This window comes from Aristolochia californica, unplaced genomic scaffold, assembly GCF_029961685.1.
Source record: "Aristolochia californica isolate CCGP_79_NKW_82.1479 unplaced genomic scaffold, dmAriCali1.0.hap1 SCAF_13, whole genome shotgun sequence".
NCBI classification, from domain to species: Eukaryota; Viridiplantae; Streptophyta; class Magnoliopsida; order Piperales; family Aristolochiaceae; genus Aristolochia; species Aristolochia californica.
This window is the reverse complement of record NW_027181804.1, coordinates 5,589,839-5,612,774: the sequence shown is the minus strand read 5'-3', so window position 1 is coordinate 5,612,774 and position 22,936 is coordinate 5,589,839. Positions and strand designations below refer to the sequence as shown.

Below are 22,936 nucleotides of genomic sequence, written 5' to 3'. Positions count from 1 at the left end.
CATTTCTCTTTTAGCTTCGGGATCTCTTGCTCCCTATAGCGCAACCACATGGACGAACTTCAGATCAATCTCATCTTCTCTTCCGCCTTTGGAGTACTTTCACTTTGCTCACTCAGGAAACAACACCATAAACGAATCAGCAATCAGACTTTTACGTTCATGGAAGAATCATTTGTGTGCGCGTTTAGAAGTTGGAAGAGGAGGGAGGGGAAGACTCCCCCATTGGAGGAAAGGGAAGGAGCATGACAAATATTTTGAAAAACAAATTATAAAATAAGATAATTTATTAATCTTATAATTAAAATTTGAAATAAAAATAGATTTTTTTCATGGAGAAAGGAAATTTACAATACTCAGGTGCAGGTGGTTGATTGCAGATATTTTGTTGACGCAGTCTTTGATTGTTGACATAGATGTAACATAAATTGCAAATTTGTGAAGAAAAAGAAAAATGGAGGATGTTCCCGAGTCGTGACCCTATTCTACGCTCTACTCATTTGTAGCTTCTGTAGAGGTGCCTGCGTGGGTGGCGGGAAGGGCAGTGGTGCAGGTTCTCCCTGCTTGTTCCGCCAGTCAAGCGAAGGCAGCAGACCAGCGTCTTCTTGTGCCGTCTTTGTCGATGATGGGTTGATGGGAAGGCGACAGTGCCGAGCTCTCTCAGCTCTCATCACTCGTGCGTTGCGGGACCCTCTTCCCCTTCTCCCCTCTGCTACTCCTCTTCCGTGTCACATAACCAGACGCCAATGCACGTGATCCTGTCCGCTTGGAATTTATTGGCGCTTGGCCCCAGTGTTGCGTTCTGATGCACTACAACGGACAATATCATCTTCTACCCGACTTTCCCCCGTTGAAAGAAACAGACGATGGGCGGTCGCATAGCTTGCTTTTATATTGGGTGTGGAATACTTTGAATGGGTTCTCAGTTCTCTCGGCTTTGCTTCTTGAATCGGATAATTCCGAATAAAGGTCAGCCTGCAAAAAGCAAATTAATCTGGGAGAATGCCCTGTTAATCCAATATCTTCTCATTTACAAGAATGTTACGGGTTCGGCCGAATTATGAAACAAGATTTCTACTGTTCTTGATGTTTGGCGAAGATTTGTTCGGGGAGAGCCACGGTGCTCCTGGTGAACACAGACCGGGTAACCCCCGAGATGCAGGGTGAGCGAGTATTCACCCAAGTAGCAGTCTCCCTCTCTGCAGCGTTGGCTGTAGCTGTGTCGAAAAGAAATGTTTACCATTAATAACACAACAACCAGCAGCAGCAGCATCAAGCAGGCTTTTCCCTGGGGACCATCGCCAGTCTCTACGCTCTCGACTTCATTCTTGCAGCCCCTTGCTCCTCTCCTGTTCCTCTCACCCCAGTCACTCTCCTCGCCTGCAAATTAAAGCTTCAGTTCGCTCCATCCCCATCCGAAAGAGGAGATTCCCAATTTCCCCGATAGAATAAACACCCAAATAAAATCCAACTTTAACAAAAATCGTTCGTAATGTTTACCCTCACATAACAAATCGAAAATCCCATGTTTTGGATCCTGTTCCTACTGTACTATACTGAAAAATTCTGAGAAAACCTCTGAAAGATCCGTGAGTGCGATTTGACGGACCGGTATCAGCACGCGCACTCATTCTCGCAGACGTAAGACGATCTCACCTTCTCAAAATCTTACCGTTACACCCAACATGCCTGTTCTGTCTCCCTCGAGCCTATTACCCGATAAACGACACGTATCATCCGATACGGATCAGCTCGTACTCAGAGAGATTCCTCTCCCCTCTGCACAAGGAAAGCTGATGTTTCAACTCATCGGATTCGACTTGTCTGCACGAACATGAAAAAAAAAACAGTAAAGAAAAGCCACGCCACGTGGCATAAAAAGGGACCCAGTTATCCTATTGGCCTTGCATTTTTAAGGTGAGAAGTTTCAAAGATTCTTGTCCGTTTTCATTGATCTGAATTGGAGTAAACAGCGAAAGAGGAGAGGGTTATTTTAATGGAGCTTTGGAAATGCCATGTTCCCCTATTTTAGTGAAGTCCAATTTGACAAATAAAAGCTTGTCAATTGGATCCCTTTTGTCAATGCCGAAAATAAATCTTCTATAGTTCCCTTATTCTGATAATCGGTCACTTCTCCTTTCTCCTTACAGAAATTCTCGAGGTGGTCTGTGGGAACTGTTACAGAAATTAAGGTTAAGAAAGAAATACTAATGAAGGCCACGATAATCATTCAGTAGAAGGGAAGTCTTTGATCTCCGTTATAAAATCAAAAAGCGATTGGGAAGTGTATGTGATCATACGAAGCTTGGAAAAGAGGTGTAGCGCAAAAGGGGGGCAGCAGTGGGTCCATCCGCCCCAAATGCGTTCTAAAGAAGGTCCCACGGCTTTGCTTTCTCGGCGTTTGCATTAGTACAGAAAAAGCAAAAGCGGAGAGTAGCAGCTTCAGCTCTCCGCCACTTGCCTTCTCTGCAATTCTCTCTCTCTCTATCTCTCTTTTCGCGGAGACCAACCGGCTGCGAGGGAGGGAAGTGGAGCAACTGAAGCTGGAGCTCTCAACCCTAGTTCTGTGTTCGGGTTTCGGGTGGGGCGTGCTTGAAGGAAGAAGAGCTAGGAAAAAGAGGAAGTTTGGTGCGTGTGTTTGAAATCTGATTCTTCAGGTTGATTTTCATTTTTTATAATCTTTGTTCTATTGTGTTTTTCTCTGTTGAGGGGCTAATCCGAGGATCTCAGTTTTTCATTTTGCTTGTGATTTTTTCATTGGTTCTTTTATGTTTGTTCTATTTTTGGTGGGGATGTGAAAGGTGAGTGAAGAAGTGTGCAACTGTAGGAAGAATGATGAGGAGTTTCGGGACTTCGGTTTTTTCTGATCCTGGTTTTGGGTCTGTTTTTTTCTTCTGGCGGGTTTTCGTTTTCCACTTTATGTTTCTTAATCTTTGCTCTTGAGGCTGCAGTGAGTTAATTTTGTCTTTTATGAAGTGTGTTTGGTTTCCCTGTCCTTGATCTAGTGATTTATTGAGAATTTTAGTTGGGTTTGCGACTGGGTGTTTTGTGAACTGGAGTATCTGAAAGTTGGTGACAGTCTCTTTTTGTCTTTGCAAATGGGTTGTTTGGACGGCCTCTTTGAATGGTATTCCACACTTTTGGACTTGAATCGACATTTACTGGTGGTTTTGGAGGCCATGCATGCTTGATTTTCATTAAATGTTTCTACTAAATATCCCGCGAAATGTTCTATTCATTGTCTGTTTATTATCTAATCGATCTTAATGATTTTGTTGATTAATAAATCTTTTTCTAATGTTGGACATTTTTTCTCTCCTGTTAGGTCTTGAATGAAGTGGAATCTCTACTCGTCTGAGTGGGGATTGAGACTTGCGGTTTGAGGGACTTTGTGGAGAAAACGTACACAGCTTACAGTAAATGTGTTCGCAAAAGGAATCCGTCCAAGCATCTCTAATCTAAATGGGTCATCGTTTTTCTGTTAACTCTTGACATTGATTAGAATTCTCGAAGCAAAGTAGAGTGTTCTCCGGTCAAGAAAGATACATTCCGTCTGATGGTAATCATTCATAAAATATGGAGAAGATCACTGAATCAAAGACAATACCTGCATCAGGAGAGCTTACAAAGACGGAGCAGGGAGCAAGTCTACTTGCCAGTCTGCGAACAGAGAAGGAGCTTCCCTCGAATGGGAAGTGGGATCGAGCTTCAGAGGTAAGTGTTCTCATAAAAACGTGGAAAGGAAATGACACTTTTGAAGAACCAGAAGATCTTGTACCCGATGCTCCCTCCTTTAAAGTCAGTGATTCCTTTGATGAAGGTGGGCCGAGTTCATTTTCTGGGGCTAGTCATCCTCCCGAACCAGTCGATACTGATCTGATGAGAACAGTCTATGTTGCAATTGATCAAAGCAAACCAGAGACAGGATGTTTGGTGAAGAGTTTATCTATGAAAGGTCCTTTTCTAGATGATCTTACAATTCGATTACCGGGCATGAAACCTGGTCCAGCTCTTCTTTCACCTCCAGAATGCTTGGTTGAGGAGCCTAATGAATTGGAACCAACTTCTTCTCCTTTTTTAGTTCCCCGTGCATCACAAACCACAGAAAGCTCATTTTTGCCTCCAGATTCTGAGGAGAAGGAATGTGTATGGGATGCATCCTTGCCTCCTAGTGGCAATGTGAGTCCCCATAGCAGTATAGATAGCACTGGTGTTGTCACAGCTATGAGCATAGTTAATAGCTGCACAAGTACTTATAGAAGTGATGGAATGCTTAGTGTGGAAAGAAATTGTGAGAGTACCAAAGGAAGTGTTAGAGGAGACTCGCTTGAAAGTGCAAAGACTAGTATGAGCAGAGCAAGTGATAGTAGTGGCCTTAGTGATGATAGTAATTGGAGTAATATTACTGGGAGCGCAAACAAGCCTCACAAAGGTAATGATCCTAGATGGAAAGCGATTCTTGCAGTTAGGTCAAGGGATGGCATCTTGGGCATGAGTCACTTCAGATTGTTGAAACGCCTTGGGTGTGGCGATATAGGCAGTGTGTATCTCTCAGAGTTAAGTGGTACCAGATGTTATTTTGCAATGAAAGTGATGGACAAGGCATCTCTTGCTAGTCGGAAGAAATTGACACGGGCTCAGACAGAGAGGGAGATATTGCAGCTGCTTGATCATCCATTTCTGCCTACTTTGTATACACATTTTGAAACAGATAGATTCTCATGTTTGGTTATGGAGTTTTGCCCTGGAGGAGATCTCCATTCCTTGAGGCAGCGGCAGCCAGGGAAACATTTCTCTGAATATGCTGCAAGGTATGCATCTTTCTGGACAATTTTTTGCCTGCTGTTCGCTTTTTCCCTGCCATTATTTATCTTATTTAATTTTTCTTTAAATGCATACAAACGTTGTTTTATTTATTTGCTGGGATTGTTAACGTCAGTAACTTTTGTCATAGCTAATTTCAATGACAATCTCTTCAGAAAATTTTCTTTTCTTCTCCAGCCTATAGTTGGTGATTAGGCGTTTCCTTCTACCAGCTGAGCTATTTTCTTTTGTTTTACTGATATGACATCCGTATGCTCTCTTAGGCTGTTTTGGGCAATAGAATCTGCAGAATTACTCATCAGAGGCAAATTCCATATGCTTAAGTTAATGTCTGCAGATACTCGGATAGGTTCCAATAGTGGATATTTTACCAAGCTCATGAGAGTTGATGTTTGACCCTTCATCCTGTAGTTTAGGAGAAATAGCTGTGGGCTTCAATACCAAGTAATTCTTGTCGGAAATCTGGTAATTGTCTTAGGAGCAATTCTTGATTGGAGATTGATTACTCAGTGATATGATGGTTGCCCGATGGTAGAATAATCTTGATGGGCCACATTGATTTCTGAAATGTATCAAGCAGGACTTCTGAGGTGGATCAGTTCTGGATAATTACTGTGCATTCATCTTCAAGACACATATAAGTAACTTTTGAAAGATCAACGTTATGCGGACTATACAAACCTCGTAAGTTTGAAGGAAGGCATGCTCAGAAATTTGCTATTAAATTCTTAGAGGCTGTCCCTGAATGTCTGGAAGAAACCCAAGCATGGAATCCAGCCATTGTGCAGACCATAAAATGGTTAGCAAATGGGCCAAGCTTGTAGAACATCATGATTGGTTACCACGATGATTCTTGTGGTTAGTGATATCCCTACTGAGTAGTCCATGTCAAACAAGTATGTTGGCATCCATACCAGTGTCGGGATTAAGCTCAAGAGGGGCATTGCTGGAATAACTGCTTCCGTTCTACCAAGCAGAAATCAAGTTATGCACATAGAAATGGAGTGCCTAGTAACAGTGGTTTTGTCAAGAGGTGAGCTTATTCTGAGAAGCAATGGGGGAGAGACTGAATTACAATTAGAGATTAAATTGGATAGAAAACAAATAGTTGTTTTTTACCCATTTCAAAATTACCTACATGTAGAAATGACAGGGCTTGCATCCCATGTTATGGTCTACAAACTAGGACATTAGCTTACTTTCTCACTTTGTATGCTGGTTAACAGTTATAGATTTTAGATTCCCACAGCATTAAGTCGTTTATTCTTTTAGTGGCAATGGATAACTCTCTCAAATCCTGAAACAGAGGCCTGTGGTAGTACAGGTTTAATCAACCATGTATCAGATGCATTTCATTGGCTGGGAAAGAAACTATTTGAATAGCACTTATTCAAATGTGTAGTAAGAAACTATTTGCCTTTTGAGTACTGATGTAACAAAGTCTCTGCAAGGTCTTGTTAATGTAGCTTGTCAGTCACTTTGTCAAGTGCCATCATAATGAGTTAATTAACCACTGTCATTTGTTTTTTTCGTTTGTTTCATTAGCTTGTAAGCTGAGCAAATTTTGACTTCAGGTTTTTTGATGAGTCAGGTTTTATGCAGCGGAGGTACTATTGGCCCTTGAGTATCTCCACATGTTGGGAGTAGTTTACCGTGACTTAAAACCAGAAAATGTCCTGGTCCGTGATGACGGCCACATTATGCTTTCTGATTTTGACCTCTCTCTGAGATGTGCAGTTTCCCCTACACTGATAAAGACCTCCTCCTTTGAGTCTGACCCCTCTAAACGAGGTGGAGGTGCTTTCTGTGTACAGCCTGCCTGTATTGAGCCTTCTTCCGTGTGTATACAGCCTGCGTGCTTCTTGCCACAGATATTCCCTCATAAGAACAAGAAAAAGAACCGAAAACCACGTGCTGAGCAAGGTCAGGTAGTTAACTCAACCCTGCTGGAACTTGTGGCAGAGCCTACCCAGGCCAGGTCCATGTCCTTTGTTGGTACTCATGAATACTTGGCACCAGAGATCATTAAAGGCGAAGGTCATGGGAGTGCAGTGGACTGGTGGACCTTTGGAATTTTCTTGCACGAGCTGCTATACGGCAAGACACCATTCAAGGGGTCGGGCAACCGGGCGACCCTATTCAATGTGGTGGGTCAGCAGCTTAGATTTCCAGATTCTCCAGCAACAAGTTATTCTAGCAGGGATTTAATTCGAGGATTATTGGTGAAAGAACCTCAGCATCGACTTGGAGTAAAGAGGGGGGCCACTGAGATAAAACAGCATCCATTCTTTGAGGGGGTGAACTGGGCATTAATAAGATGCAGCACACCACCGGAGGTGCCAAGACCAGTAGAAACGGAGTTACCGGTGAAATTTGGGGCAGCAGAGGGAGTAAGCCCAGTTGGTATTGGGAGCAGTAAGAGGATGGTTGGAGCAGACATGAAGTCTGGGGGTAAATATCTGGACTTTGAATTCTTCTAGTTTTGGAGTAGAATGGATTCTGAATTGTACAAGTATGGCATTTCATATCCTGGTTTTACTCTAATAGGGCAATGGTAACCATCATATAAGAGAATTGCTGAGCAGCCTGTCAAGAACAGAAGGTCTTCTTACTTTTCATAGAACTCTTTTTTTTCTACTTCTGAAAGCACGAGTTGGTGTTTTCCTTGTGTTTTTTGCCTTTTTTTATCGCCAGATGAAAAAGTAGTTAACATCTTCTCATTTGCCCATGAAGGAATGATTCTGCGGAGAATATGAAAATAGGACTTTGAGAACAAAGAGAAGGTTTGGAGACACCTTGCCTATCCTCTGCATACTCAAAAGTGTTTTGGGTAATATAAAAGTTAAAAGTAGTGTCTTAAATATTAAATTCATCAAAATATTAAATCATAATATATTTATTTATAATAAATTTTTAAATAGAAATCTATTGGGAATATTGATTTTAATTGGAACATAGTTCTTAGGCTTTATATAATTTTAATCATTAATTTTTTTAAAAATTAGTAATTTTTTCTTTTCCGTTTTCCTTAGTAGATATCGTGTACAGCCTCTGAAAGGATCTGGGTCTGCGGGTATAGAGGTGCTCTCTATACTCGACGAATCAAACAGTAAGAACAGGTGCAAGGAGGATGTCGAGCTTCTCAATGGTATCATCACAGATTTGTCCGCTTGCGGACAGAGATTTCACCCAAAGCTCCTGCGGAGAAGACACGGAGACTAGGTGAAGGGGCTCGGATTGCCTGGGAAGGGGAGCTGCAGCTATGGAGGATCATTCTGGAGAAGATAGATTTAAACTTCAGCGCAGAGGAACCAGGATGGTTCAGAGTTTGTTTCGGGAAAATGAGTGGGAAGACATGAATGTGGCGATCGGGAGGATAAGAAGCTTCATGTCCAACAATGGTGGTACCGGCAGAGGTGATGATGATGGCATTGAGTGGGCTAAAAGCAATTTATGGATTAATCACAATCACTCTTGAATTTTGGCCATAATTTACAAGTAACCATACACATTAAATAACAAAAACTGCCTCTCATATGTTTAAATATATACTATTCTAGGGTGGACACGGCTAACCGAAAACGAAAAACTATTTGATGCGAAATATGTGAAACGGTTATCTAACCATTTTGCATGTTTCACACCAAATTTCTTGTATCACATAATAGGAGCAATCGTTTGTTTAACATCGTTCATTTTGATGTTTTGGGTCCTTGTCTTATAACTAATTTGTTAGGTTATAAATAAATTCTTTTATTCATTGATGATTTTAATAGATGTACTTGAATGTATCTTCGAGAAATTTGAGGTGTGTGATGTATTTCAAAATTTTTACAATGAAATCAAAAATCAATTTGATACTTTTATTTGTATACTTTGCGGCGATAATAGGTTGGAATTCATTACTCCATAACAAAATAAAGTAGTTCAACATAAAAATCATTATTTTTTGGAAATGGCATGTACCATGTTATTTTACATAAATGTTCCCCAATTATATTGGGGTGATGGTGATGCAGTTCTCACTACGTGTTTTCCCATCAATAGGATGCCTTCTTCTACTCTTGGGGATACACTATCCACAAAGATTATATTGGCTTATGCCGTCTTCTTTATAAAATATACTTCTTTTGAAAGAGAATGTGATAGATTTCGGACTTTGTAATCTGGCCAAACTAATTATTATTTCTTCTTTGGCCAACATAACCATTGACCCTTGCAAAATTTATATCTCCCTCTAAAAAGCTCAAATTGAGAATTGGTTTGATAAGGTAAAAAAATAGACTTACATATATTTCTTTTGAAATATATATCAGTTGGAGACTTTTAGTGGAGCACTCATGTAGGTTGAGGAAGAAGCCATACAAATGGGTTAGGTCAAGTTATTGCACTACATGATCCACACATTGCCAGATTAGGTTATTATTATTTTTTATTTTTTCAACTAGGGATCTTGTAGATTTGACTGGTGCAAAGAAATACCTATGTGATTTGTTCCATGCGGATTGAATCAGGTATGAATCGGTGTATATCACGTTGAGGATTATAATAATTTTTTTACAATTTATTAATTTGTTATTTTATAAACAATGATAGTGCTTTCATTGCCCTTTTTCTTCTTAAGCTTGTTAATATGATTACTTAAATATTGTTCTCCAATTTATTAATAAGTTCTTAAGGATTCCCATTAGGAACCCTTATAAACTTATTGGGTATCCATTAAACCTAAAATGAAACCTAATATAAATCCAATATAAACCTAATGCTTATTGGGTTTTTAAAGGATATAATTAGATTTAGGTTTGGTAAACCCAACCCAAAGCAACCATCTAGATGACCCAATTCTAACATGTACCTATCCCGTCCAGGAAAAGGTCCCCACCCTTGATACCTTCTATGTCCAAAGAAAAACAAGAGTTAATCTGATCTCCTAAGGTAGGGAACCCAAAAAGATTCTTCACCTTCGGGGTAAAATAATGAAAATATAGGGAAAACTGCAGCATATAAGGGATTTCGGATCCAGATATCTAAATTCTGATTCTACTTCTGAACTATAGCCCTATTGCTGCCATATCCACTGATGTAATACTAGATTTCCAGGTAACTAGTGAAAATACTTAAAACTGCAGGCTTCATGCTACAAAGCAAGAGGGTATATAGACCAAGAAAAAAAGAATAGGGAATAGAACGGGTTATTCAAAAGCTAAGAGCAAACGTAGCTGTTTGTTGGACTAGTGAATTGGATTTTACAGTTGAAGATGAATAGTATCAAAAGTGGGATTGATTATTTACCAGTATATACAGGCTTTCTCTTCTCTGCAAATGCTGCCAAGCCTTCAAGACGATCTTTTGTGCTTAAGGTCTGTTGATAGCATTCTTTTTCCAATGCCAAAGCTGAAGATTTGTTCACCTCCAACCCCTCATTAATAGCACGCTTAGCCATCCTAAGCGCCACAGGACCCTGAAAAGACCACAAACTTTCTTATGTATGTCAAACTTTTGACAAAGAAGAATAAGATTGTCTATAATTGATGATGCAAAGGAACAGTCGATGTAATGTTGGAACTTGACTTGGACAACACTAAGTGAACAACAATGTTAAGTTGGCATAATCTCTGTCGCCTCCAATACCAACTAATTAAATTGATAATGAAACTTAAGAGAACATCACTAACAAGCATGTTGTCAGTAGGACAGATATTCCATGAATATTTTTTTTCTGTTAGTAGATTCCTTATATAACAAATGCAAGTATGATCACTTACCTTTTCATTTATTTCACGTGCAACTTGAAGAGCCTTTGAATAAGCCTCTCCAACTGGAACACAGTAGTTGACAAGACCTGTCTCACAATCCAACATTTATTTAATCAAGGAGAGCTAAATGAGATGAATGAAATTTGATAACGTAGTGCTTGAAAGAAATGTTACCCAATGATAGTGCATTTCTGCCATCAATTCTCCTTCCAGTGAATATGAGTTCCTTTGCCACTGATCTTCCAACAAGCCTAGGGAGGCGTTGGGTCCCCCCTGCACTGCAGACAACAAGTACATAATCTCATTTAAAGCTGAAAAATAAACCTCACCATTATCACGTTTACAAAGATAAAGGAAATTTTAGCTGTATAAGTAAAAACATGAAGAATTTAAGGATTAAGGACGAAGTTATCCAGAACAGGAGCCAGAAAAAAAGAGTTTACAACTGTTTCTTGTTTCAAAAGATCACTTTTCACCAAAATAAAAAACAAAAAAAAAAAAACAAAGAAGAGAGAAAAATATATGTTATATAGATTAAAGCCAAGCCATAACATTTTGTCATGACATTTGAACGAGTGCCCCGATCACCACTAGACAGCCCATGAAAGTGGAAAACAAGAGCTTAAATAACTAAAATAAAAAATTAGCACTTCAAAATAATTTATAAGTGTAAGCCCATCCAAATGCAGTTAAGAAGTGTTTACAAATCAGAAAACAGCTCCTGTCACTAAAAGATAATCACATCCTCATTGTGCCCTTAAAACTTCCACTGTGATGAGGACACTCTTGAACTCTATAGAACATTACATCTAATTGCACAAACTTAAGAAACATGCATGGTTAAAGATCAAATTCATCGGAAAACAACATTTGATACAAAAAAAAAAGATGGAAAAACATGACAAAAAAATGATTTGATAGTTTAAAAGATTGAAATGAAGCCCAAAACTTGACCTATGAATAATTCTTCTTCTCTCAAGAAAATTTATGGAGCTTTTGAGGACTTCAGACAGAGGAACAAGACTTGCTTCTTGTTGGTTCTTCCTCTCGTCCTTTTGGCCCTGTTTTATAGGGTCTGGTCAAGAACATTACAGAAGCACCATTCTTTGTTGATTTATATATGTGGACAGTTGCATATGTAATATATACGTCACTCCTGCAATGGTTTGTAATGGTAGTCTCATTTTGTAACATATGAACATTACAAGACATGCTAAGTAAATGATTAACTCCAACTAAACCTAGCCTAACTCAATGTCTCAAGTGCTTTGCACGTGTGCAACCACACATACAATCATCAAACTAATAACTTTTTATTTTTGTTTTTGAAGGACAGGAGAAGGATAGTTCCACATGATGCAATGTGAGGGGCACAATCCCCCATAAGAAAACATCAGGTCAAATGACATGCACATGTGTAAATAGGGTACTCAAATGTGCCCACACTTGCATGCACATACATGTGCTAACATGTCCATGTGTCGAGTGTGTGCTCACTTGTCCAAACCCAGGAGAAGCAAGTCTCTTGCCCCTTTCCAAAGTCCTCTCAAGGCTCCCCTTCATCCTCTTGAGAGAAGAAGAGTCCCTCAAACTCCTTTGACTAGTTAAGGGTTGAAGATCCGAGTCACATTTCCATCTTTTTTTTCTGGAAAATGGGAATTTTATTTTATTAAATTGGGTAAACATAGGCTACAACATAGAGTACAGGCTGTTAAAGGGCAAGAGATGCCCAAAGGCCAAACTTTCTCTAAAAACTCCAGCTCTGGTAAGGCTGTCTAAAATTGAGTTTGCAGATCTAGGGACCTTACTCCAAGCAGTATGTCACTCTGCTGAAAGATCAGCTACTTCATCCAATATGTGCATTAGATTCCAAGGGAAGGCAGCCTCTGTACTCATCCATCCAATGACAATGGCTGAATCCCTTTCCACTATCAATTGGCTAGCAAAGTTCATTTCCATCTGTTGAGCTTTTAAGTTTTTTGTATTCATGTTTTCTCCCACCCTTTCAACCTTCAAACATTTTGCTTAATTTGAGCAATTAGCCCAAGGTTCGACAGAGTGCAAGAGTGTCCTCATTTTAGTGCGCATTTGAGGACAAAGAATCTATAGTATCTCGGGAAATGATTGTCATAATCATGTGGACATAAGAAGGTAAATCATTTTTAAAAACATTGAATTTATGAGTCTCAAATTGGACTAGTTTCAAGTCACAAGTATATCCAAACTTTATTAGTTTTGGTGTTTGATAAAAACGATATATAGCAAAGACACAAGCCTAAGAAGATTCTCTTTATTTTAAGTCAGTAGGGCCAGTATTTTTTCCAGGAACTGTAGGTGCTAAAAGCCGTGAGCAGTAGGGCCTATGACCAAATAAGCCAAATGCTGGTGGAACAGTATTTAAATAGAACAGATCAGGCTTTTTCTTAATTTTTTTTTTATGGAGTATGTAAGCACTAAAATAAAGTGTTACAAGAATGTTTTCTTTATAAAGTGGCCCAGTTCTTGTGTCAGCTACTAAGAAAGTGTGTGGCAAAAGTGTGTGGCGATTAAGATAACAAAAACACTACTATTTTCAATGTGTCTGCTGATTAAGATAACAAAAATAAAATTATTTTCCTTTCCATAGTGTTATTAGGCTTCATGTACATACCCAGGAATTATAGCAAGTCCTGTTTCTGGCATACCAAATACTGCATCTTCTCCTACAGGATCAGAGGGAAAGTGGTCAATCATCTGACTTTTTTGGAATCAAACAATCTAAACGGGAAATCTGATTGAACCTTGTGAGCAGTACCACATATACGTAGATCACATGAGATAGCCATTTCCATCCCACCACCCAGAGCTGCTCCCTCAATAACAGCAATTGTAGGAACAGGCAGTGCCTGTTGAAATAAGGAATGTCTTTCAGTAGACTTAACCAAGGGTTGAAAATGACTGAAAACAACAAATACAGACTGAGCACTCTAATGGGGAAATTAGACAAAGTGCAGCAGAATAAAACAATCAATTCATAGTTAGTTGCCATACATGACAAATTTTGTTCTGCATGGTAGGCAATAGGTGATATTCACACTCAAGGATCAACCAGTAATAGAAGAAATGAACATCCAAACTCTTTGAACTAAGGGACAGAATTGCAGATCTCAATCAACTTGATCCTCAAATTGTCACAACTTGGTCCCCACATGAATGAGAATATTAAGCCGATGTCCGGATTATCATTGCAGTACACAGACAAAAACAAAAATAAGCTACAAAGGCTCATTTTGGTATTTTTTTAAATGGTCTGAGTGCATTTTGTTTGGGCCAAATAAATGGCATAGTTCAAAATAACATATATGGCAGAGTTCTATGCTGAAAATCCTTGCAGTCTTCAACAAGTCTAGGCTAATTGAATTGGAGCAGAGTTTGGTAGTCAAGTTATGTTCAGTTACAAGGAACAAATAAATTCATAAACATAGGCTCTAAATATAGAACAGTAACCTCTAAAAGTGAGAAAGTTGATCGCAGAGAGTTGACAAAAAGCTGAGACTCTGAAATACTCATCACTCTTCGTTCCTGCACACATGATAAATGTTGCCAAAGGAAATTAGGGATGTCTGACAACACTGAACAGATAAGAAATATGTACACTACTACTCATTTATACCCTTCTGGATGAATAAAAGTTTTGGTCTGAATTCAAGCACTAAACCTCCAGACCCCCTAAACACTTCTGCACGTAGGTTTCATTGGGCTGAGTAACCATATACTTCCCTAGCCACTCGATTTTACCTTAACTTATTTCTTTCTAAAAACTGTTGGGCAGTTAAAGCAGTAATTAACTGAAGATCAGCTTTAAGTTGAAGATGGTTATTTCTTGAAGAGTCTGGTATTAGGTGTGGTTTCTAGGATGGAATATCTGATGGAATGACAACCATAAGCAATCATATATGCAAGCAAGACTGGAACCTACCTGGTCCTGATTGTAATCCTCGTTATCAAGCATTATTTTTTACGACAAAAGTATATTTAAATTTCTCATTTCAGGTTACCATAAGAGCCTTCCCACAATCTGGCCCTACCTAATCACAGGGAATATATTTACTGTAAGACAAAAGCAAATGACAAAGGGTGTTAACATATTACTTTCAAATCGGCCCCTGCACAGAATACCCTTGGAACTGAGCTGCATATCATTACAACATTTGCTGAAGAATCTCCATTAAGAATGTCCAGAGTATGCTGCAAGCCAATCAACATATCTTTTCCAATAGCATTTTGGGCTCCAGGCCTTTTTAAATGCACCTCGATGATTCCTGCAAAATAAAGCGAAGCGGTTCGTATTTAGAGAAATAAAATACAAAATGCACAAAGAGGCGCTTTTTTTTTTGGCTCAGTGCATTTGTTGTCAAAGCCAGAAGTCGCTATTTCACTGCCAAAAATGACTACCAGACCACCCTGGTCTCCTCCTTGTTGCTTCAAGTGAAATAAAAATTAAAAATTAAAAATTAAAAAATAAAAATAAAATTTACTTAGGAATCTAACATTAAGGCAGCATGAGAATAAGCCTACAACCCGTAGCTTTTCAGTTTCAGGCTTCCAGACTTTTAGAACAATCTTTTAGAAGTGGGATAAATCCTGCTGAGGTTCAAAACTCATAGTAAAGAAGCAGGTGCTAGTGCTGGTCACCATTAGCAAAAATAAGCAGAAGAAAAACGATGACACAAATTGATCAAAGAAATTATAGAAATAAAACACAAACAAACAAAAAGACAATAACCTTAACTACTTACCAGAATCATGACCGGAGAGCCTCTCCATCCTTACCGACTCTGAAGCAGATTGCAAGATGAGATTTCTGAAACTTTGAAATTGTCCATGATGTGAGTTTCCCGAAATCGGGCTCACACGTTCATAAAAGGGCTGTGGATTTTGTCTGCATTGATTGAAAAGCGATCTGGCAAGAATAGGGAAACTTCGATAAATCATTTCCGGAAAGCTAGGCAGGAACAGCAAAGGAGGCGGAAGTATAGGTCAGACTTCAGAGAGACAAATGACTGTTTGATCACGAAGCTAACCAAACTTTGACAGGGAAGATAACTGACCAAGCTATGGACCTTCCAAATTACGAAACAGCCCCTGTTTCGAGGAATAGGAAAATCTCGGATTTATTTACCAAAGTACAGAATTTTAAACTTCTATTTACCAAAATATCGAAATTCCAAAACTTACTTTCAAAACTATTGGATTTCAAAGTTTGAAATCCACGTGGCTCGGTAAACTTGCCATGTCATTAAAATTCATCCACCTATTTTTCTTTAAAACCTAAACTCCTTTTTACCCTTCTTGAGTGGAAAATGTGATATTTTTATATACTCTAACCTCGTTTTGAAGAGTGAAATTGTGGGCTCACTTAAGAGGATAAGTGTATGTGGGTGGACCCTTAAATAGGCGGGTGTACGTGTGGACCTCAATTTTTTTTGGGTAGGTTGTGGGAGAGTTATGTTTATGTACTATTAGGAAAATTTCGTTTTTAGGTTGGATAGAGATGAATATAACTACAGTTTGTCTTGCATATGTAATGTGAATTTGTGTATATATATATATAAAAAAGAAAAAAAACTAGTATCATGCCTAAGTTGTTACATTCTTGAACGTATCTCATTAAAATAAGTCTCATCACCCCCATTTGCCAATGAATTTTGACTTTCTCCACTGTTGATGTACGATTATTTGAGACTATGAAGATATGAAAAGCTCCACTAGGCGTTTGGCAACCCAATGGCGCGCTTTCTCGCCACGATGGGCGCAGGGGCATTGAGTCAGTTATGGGTGTCGTTATTGTGGCACCGATTGATTTTGAACTTGTACATCTGGAACTTGTCGGATTGGCAGATTTTATCCGTCGGATTGGTGAATTCCGACAACTTCACATCAACGATACGAAGATGTTCAACTTGTTTTGGCATAACTATTTATACCAGTAATGAACCATGAACGGACGAAACAACCAACAAAGAGATTGAGATCTTGATAAAGAACAAACATAAAGAGAAATCTTAATCAATTCAACCAACTATAGAAAGAGAAATCTCATCACAACTCTGAAGAATGCAAATAACAAAATGAGAGAACAGAAGAAATAATCCATCCTTCTGTAACTTCACGTATCAAGAGATCCGTCACTTTCCCTATAACTTTGAGGAAAATTAGTGGCGAGAGATGGTTATTTATAGGAACCATTAGTGCAGAGTAGAGCAAGAAAGTAATCATTAGAGTTTGAACCTGAAATGGACCGGAGTACTAACAGAAAGGACGTCGGATGCGTCTACGGCTGTGAACGTGATGTGAAGGAGGAGTTCGGGAGAAGTCGACATTGGGAAAAGCGACAAGGCCCTTCGTAAGAATATTTCGCAATCGCTTTACACACGGTAACGACGTGCAAGCAATTTTTTGACGGCCCAGTAACTTACATTTGTTTAAGCTGCTTATTATGGTGTTATCTTAATGTGAGATGCTCGTAAGATGTTCTTTTAAACACGGGCCTCATACGCTGTGGGCCCAGGTGATTACTTTTTTATACTTCAATACTTCTCAAAGACAAGAAAAATGGAAAACTAAATTCCAGTAAGTTGCACTTGTTTAGGCAGTTTATTGTCATACTATCTTAATGTGAAATGCTCGTAAGAAGCTCTTTTTAATACAGGCCTTATACGCAGTCGTTCCGTCCACCATTGATGGGTTAAGTACTTTTCTTTTCGCACCTAACAGACCGGTATTTTGGGTTGTATTAGCTAGGCATTTTACAACTTGGAGGCGCTTTCTTGTTGTTGTTGGCGTCGAGGCATTGAGTCCAATCATGGGAATTGTTATTGTGGCAGCGATTCATCTTCAACTCGTACATCCAAAACTCGTCAGATTGGAAAAATTTATCTACTGGATTGGAGAATTCTGACGGCTTCACGTCGATGAAACGGAGATGCTCAACTTGTTTCAGCATAACTATTTACACCAGCAATGTGAAATGCTTGTAAGAAGATCTTTTTCATACGGGCCTTATACATGGTGGTTCCGTCTACTATTGATGGGTTAAGTACTCTATTTTCCATACCTAACAGACTGGTCTTTTGGGTTGGATTAGCTAGGCGTTCGACAATTGGGTGGCAAGCTTTCTTGCTGCGGTTGGCGTAGAGGCATCCAGTCCAATCATGGGTGTCATTATTGTGGTAGCGATTGATCTTCAACTCGTACATCCAAAACTAGTCTGATTGGCAAATTTTATCAACCGGATTGGAGAATTTCGATGGCTTCACGTCGACGAAAAGTTGATGCTCAACTTGTTTCAGCATAACTATTTACACCTGCAATAAACCATGAACAGACGAAACAACCAACAAAAAGATGAAGATCTTGATCAAGAACAAGCACGAAGAGAGATGAGTTCCGTCCACTAATGGGTTAAGTACTCTACTTTCTGTACCTAACAGATCGGTCTTTTGGGTTGTATTGGATAGGTGTTTGGCAACCCGATGGCATGCTTTCTCGCCACGATGGGAGTAGGGGCATTGAGTCAGTTATGGGCGTCGTTATTGTGGCACCGATTGATCTTGAACTCGTACATCTGAAACTTGTCGGATTGGCAGATTTTATCCGTTGGATTGGTGAATTCCGACAGCTTCATGTCGACGGAACGAAGACGCTCAACTTGTTTCGGCATAACTATTTACACCAGTAACGAACCATGAACGAACGAAACAACCAACAAAGAGATTGAGATCTTGATAAAGAACAAACACGTAGAGAAATCTTAATCAATTCAACCAGCTATAGAAAGAGGAATCTCATCACAACTCTGAAGAATGCAAACAACAAGATGAGAGAACATAAGAAATAATTCATCCTTCTGTATCCCAAATTGCACGTATCAAGAGATCCATCACTCTCCCTGTAACTTTGAGGAAAATTGGTGGCGAGAGATGATTATTTATAGGAACCATTAGTGCAAAGTAAAGCAAGAAAGTAATCATTAAAGTTTGAACCTGAAATGGACCGGAGTACTAACGGAAAGGATGTCGGTTGGGTCTCCAGCCATAAACGTGATGTGAAGGTGGAGTTTGGATGAAGACGACATTGGGGAAAGCGACAGGGCTCTTCATAAGAATATTTTGCAATCGTTTGAGTTTACACGAGGCAAAGGTGTGCATGCATTTTTTTTGACAGCCCAGTAACTTGCATTTGTTTAAGCTGCTTACTGTTGTGTTATCTTAATATGAGATGCTTGTAAGAAGTTCTTTTAAACACCGGCCTCATATACGGTGGGCCTAGGTGATTACTTCTTGATACTTCATTACTTCTCAAAGACAAGAAGAATGGAAAACTAAATTCCAGTAACTTGCACTTGTTTTAGCATCTTAATGTGATATTATCTTAATGTGAAATGCTCGTACAAAGCTCTTTTTAATACGAACCGTATACACGGTGGTTCCGTCCACCACTGATGGGTTAAGTACTCTACTTTCTGCACCTAACAAACTAGTCTTTTCAATTGTATTAGCTATGCATTTGGCAACATGGTGGCGTGCTTTCTTGCTACGGTTGGCATAGACGCATTGAGTCCAATCTTGGGCGTCGTTATTGTGACACCGATTGATCTTCAACTCGTACATCCAGAACTCACCAGATTGGCAGATTTTATCGGCCGAATTGAAGAACTCTGACAGCTTCACGTTGACGAAACGGAGATGCTTAACTTGTTTCGGCATAACTATTTACACTAGCAATGAACCATGAACGGACAAAAAAACAAAAAAATGATGGAGATCTTGATCAAGAACAAGCACGAAGAGAGATGGGTTTCGTCCTCCACTGATGGGTTAAGTACTCTGTTTTCCATACCTAACAGATCGGTCTTTTGGGTTGTATTAGTTAGGTGTTTGACAACCCGATGACACGTTTTATCACCATGATGGGCGTAGCGGCATTGATTCAGTTATGGGTGTCATTATTGTGGCACCGATTGATCTTGAACTCGTACATCCGAAACTTGCCGGATTGGCAGATTTTATCCGTCGGATTGGTGAATTCCAAAGGCTTCACGACGACAAAATGGAGACACTCAACTTATTTAGGCATAACTATTTATTTCAGCAATGAACCATGAATGGACAAAACAACCAACAAAAAGATGGAGATCTTGATCAAGAACAAGCACGCAGAGAGATGGGTTCCGTCCTCCACTGATGGGTTATGTACTCTGTTTTCCGTACCTAATAGATCAGCCTTTTGGGTTGTATTTCCTAGGCATTTAACAACCCGATGGCGCGTTTTCTCACCACAATGGGCGTAGGGGCATTGAGTCAGTTATGAGCGTTATTATTGTGGCACCGATTGATCTTGAACTCGTACATCCGGAACTTGTCGGATTGGTGAATTCCGATGGCTTCACGTCGACGAAACGAAGACGCTCAACTTGTTTCGGCATAATTATTTACACCAGTAATGAACCATGAATGGACGAAACAACCAACAAAGAGATGGAGATCTTGATAAAGTACAAACACGAAGAGAAATCTTAATCAATTCAACCAACTATAGAAAGAGAAATCTCATCACAACTCTGAAGAATGCAAACAACAAGATGAGAGAACAGAAGAAATAGTCCATCCTTCTGTATCCCAAACTGCACGTATCAAGCGATCGGTCACTCTCCATGTAACTTTGAGAAAAATTGGTAGCGAGAGATGGTTATTTATAGGAACCATTACTGCAGAGTGGAACAAGAAAGTAATCATTAGAGTTTGAACCTGAAAGGGACCGGAGTACTAACGTAAAGGATGTCAGTTGGGTCTCTGGCCTTAAACGTGATGTGAAGGTGGAGTTTGGAAGAAGACGGCATTGGGGAAAGCGACAGGGCTCTTCATAAGAATATTTCGCAATCGGTTGAGTTTACACGCGGCAACGACGTGCATGCATTTTTCTGACGGCCCATTAACTTACATTTGTTGAAGCTGCTTACTGTGGTGTTATCTTAATGTGAGATGCTCATAAGAAGTTCTTTTAAACACGGGCCTCAAATGCTGTGGGCCCAGGTGATTACTTCTTGATACTTCATTACTTCTCAAAGACAAGAAGAATGGAAAACTAAATTCCAATAACTTGCACTTGTTTAGACAGCTTACTGTGGTATTATCTTAATGTGAAATGCTCGTAATAATCTCTTTTTAATACGGTTCTTATACGCGGTGGTTCCGTCTACCACTGATGGGTTAAGTATTTTGCTTTCCGCACCTAACAGACCGGTCTTTTGGGTTGTATTAGTTAGGCATTTGACAACCTGGTGGCGTGCTTTCTCGCCGCGGTTGGCGTAGAGGCATTGAGTCCAATCATGGGCATCGTTATTGTGGCACCGATTGATCTTCAACTCGTACATCCTGAAATCGTCCGATTGGTAAATTTTATTAGCCGGATTGGAGTATTCCAACGAGTTCACATCGACGAAATGGTTATGATCAACTTGTTTCGGCATAACTATTTACACCAGCAATGAACCATGACCGGACAAAACATCCAACAAAGAGATTGAGATCTTGATCAAGAACAAGCACGAAGAGAGATGGGTTCAGTCCTCCACTGATGGATTAAGTATTTTGCTTTATGTACCTAACAGGTCGGTCTTTTGGATTGTATTGGCAAGGCGTTTTACAACCCTATGGCACGCTTTCTCGCCACGATGGGCGTAGGGGTCAGTTTTGGGCGTCGTTATTGTGGCACCGATTTATCTTGAACTCGTACATCAGAAACTTGTCGGATTGGTGAATTCCGACGGCTACACGTTGATGAAACGGAGACGCTCAATTTGTTTCAACATAACTATTTACACCAGTAATGAACCATGAACGAACGAAACAACAAACAAAGAGATGGAGATATTGATAAAGAACAAACACGAAGATAAATCTTAATCAATTAAACCAGCTATAGAAAGAGGAATCTCATCACAAGTCTGAAGAATGCAAACAACAAGATGAAAGAACAGAAGAAATAATCCATCCTTCTGTAACTGAATGTATCAAGAGATTTGTCACTCTCCCTATAACTTTGAGGAAAATTGGTGGCGAGAGATGGTTATTTATAGGAACCATTAGTTTAGAGTGGAGCAAGAAAGTAATTGTTAGAGTTTGAACCTGAAATGGAACGGAGTACTAACGGAAAGGTTGTTGGTTGGGTCTCCGACTGTAAGCGTGATGTGAAGGTGGAGTTCGGGAGAAGACAGCATTGGAGAAAGCGATAGGTTTTTTCATAAGAATATTTCGGAACCTCTCGAGTTTACACGCTACAACGGCGTGCATGCATTTTTCTAACGGCCCAGTAACTTGCACTTGTTTAAGCTGTTTACTGTGGTATTATCTTAATGTGAGATGCTCTTGAGATGTTCTTTTAAACACGGGCCTCATATGCGGTGGGCCCAGGTAATTACTTCTTAATACTTCAATACTTCCTGAAAACTAAATTCCAGGAACTTGTACTTGTTGAGGTTGCTTACTGTGGTACTCTATCTTAATGTGAGGTACTCGTAAGAAGCTCTTTTTAATACGGGCCTCATACGCGGTGGGCCCAGGTGATTACTTCTTAATACTTTATTACTTTATAAGAGATAAGACGAATGAAAAACTAAAATAATAATTAAAAAGCTTTAAAAGAACTTAATAAATATACTAATATTTAAAATAAAATCCTCCTAAACCTTGAATGAACCCTGTATAAAATGTGATACAAGATCATAACAAAAAAAAATTAATAATGTGAAACAAGAATTTGATTTCCGATACAAAGTTTGAAATCACCCAATGGCTTGTAAAGAAATTCCCTGGCCCTCTAGCAGCGTTTGGATAGACGAATATACATGTGAAGAGAAATTAGGCTGGAAAATAAAACAGAGGGTACCGACAAAGAATGATAATCCCATCTCCCTTTTTTATTGAAGAATCAGACCCCATGTGTAGCGCGACGCCTCCATCGTCGTAGGAGAACGAGGTGGGATTGAAGGGTGAAACGAATTTCTTGGAAGGATTAAGAGGGCTATAGATCAAAGACAAGAGACATGTGGGAACAAGTTTTGGTGACAATGCTTTCGATGCGTCGGACATCAATTGGGTTTCTATTTTGCAGAATTAAGTGTCGGAATCAGGTGGGTTGAAACAGCCGGAATCCATTCCGTAGAGGCGATTTGATTCGGATTTACTATGCATGCACAATCAATATTGCATGCCTGAGTTTACACATAAGCAATATTGTTTGTGTATGCGCAGTAAATTTGAATCAAATTGCCTCTATAGAACAAATTCCCACCGTCTCAACCCATCTGATTTCTACAC

General features: G+C 39.5%; 2 protein-coding genes across 3 annotated transcripts; one reads left to right on the top strand and one right to left on the bottom strand.

The window, feature by feature from the left end:
- The first annotated feature begins 2,312 nt into the window (after nt 1–2,312).
- Nucleotides 2,313–7,481, top strand: LOC137947806 (serine/threonine-protein kinase D6PK-like). 2 transcript variants are annotated; one of them, XM_068793591.1, is made up of 3 exons: nt 2,313–2,625; nt 3,323–4,808; nt 6,413–7,481. In XM_068793591.1, exons 2-3 carry the CDS (start codon nt 3,574–3,576, stop codon nt 7,299–7,301), a joined length of 2,124 nt encoding a protein of 707 aa, XP_068649692.1. In that variant the 5' UTR covers nt 2,313–2,625; nt 3,323–3,573; the 3' UTR covers nt 7,302–7,481. The 2 variants fall into 2 exon arrangements, with proteins under 2 accessions (XP_068649692.1, XP_068649691.1); XM_068793590.1 differs by having other exon boundaries at nt 2,313–2,654.
- A 2,516-nt stretch (nt 7,482–9,997) lies between these two features.
- Nucleotides 9,998–15,615, bottom strand: LOC137948745 (probable enoyl-CoA hydratase 2, mitochondrial). Its single transcript, XM_068794904.1, has 8 exons — nt 15,356–15,615; nt 14,709–14,878; nt 14,064–14,138; nt 13,372–13,462; nt 13,228–13,279; nt 10,752–10,855; nt 10,587–10,663; nt 9,998–10,282 (listed from the first exon to the last, which is right to left on the bottom strand). The coding sequence occupies exons 1-8, from the start codon at nt 15,549–15,551 to the stop codon at nt 10,106–10,108; spliced, it is 942 nt and encodes a 313-aa protein (XP_068651005.1). The 5' UTR covers nt 15,552–15,615; the 3' UTR covers nt 9,998–10,105.
- Nucleotides 15,616–22,936: the final 7,321 nt, after the last annotated feature.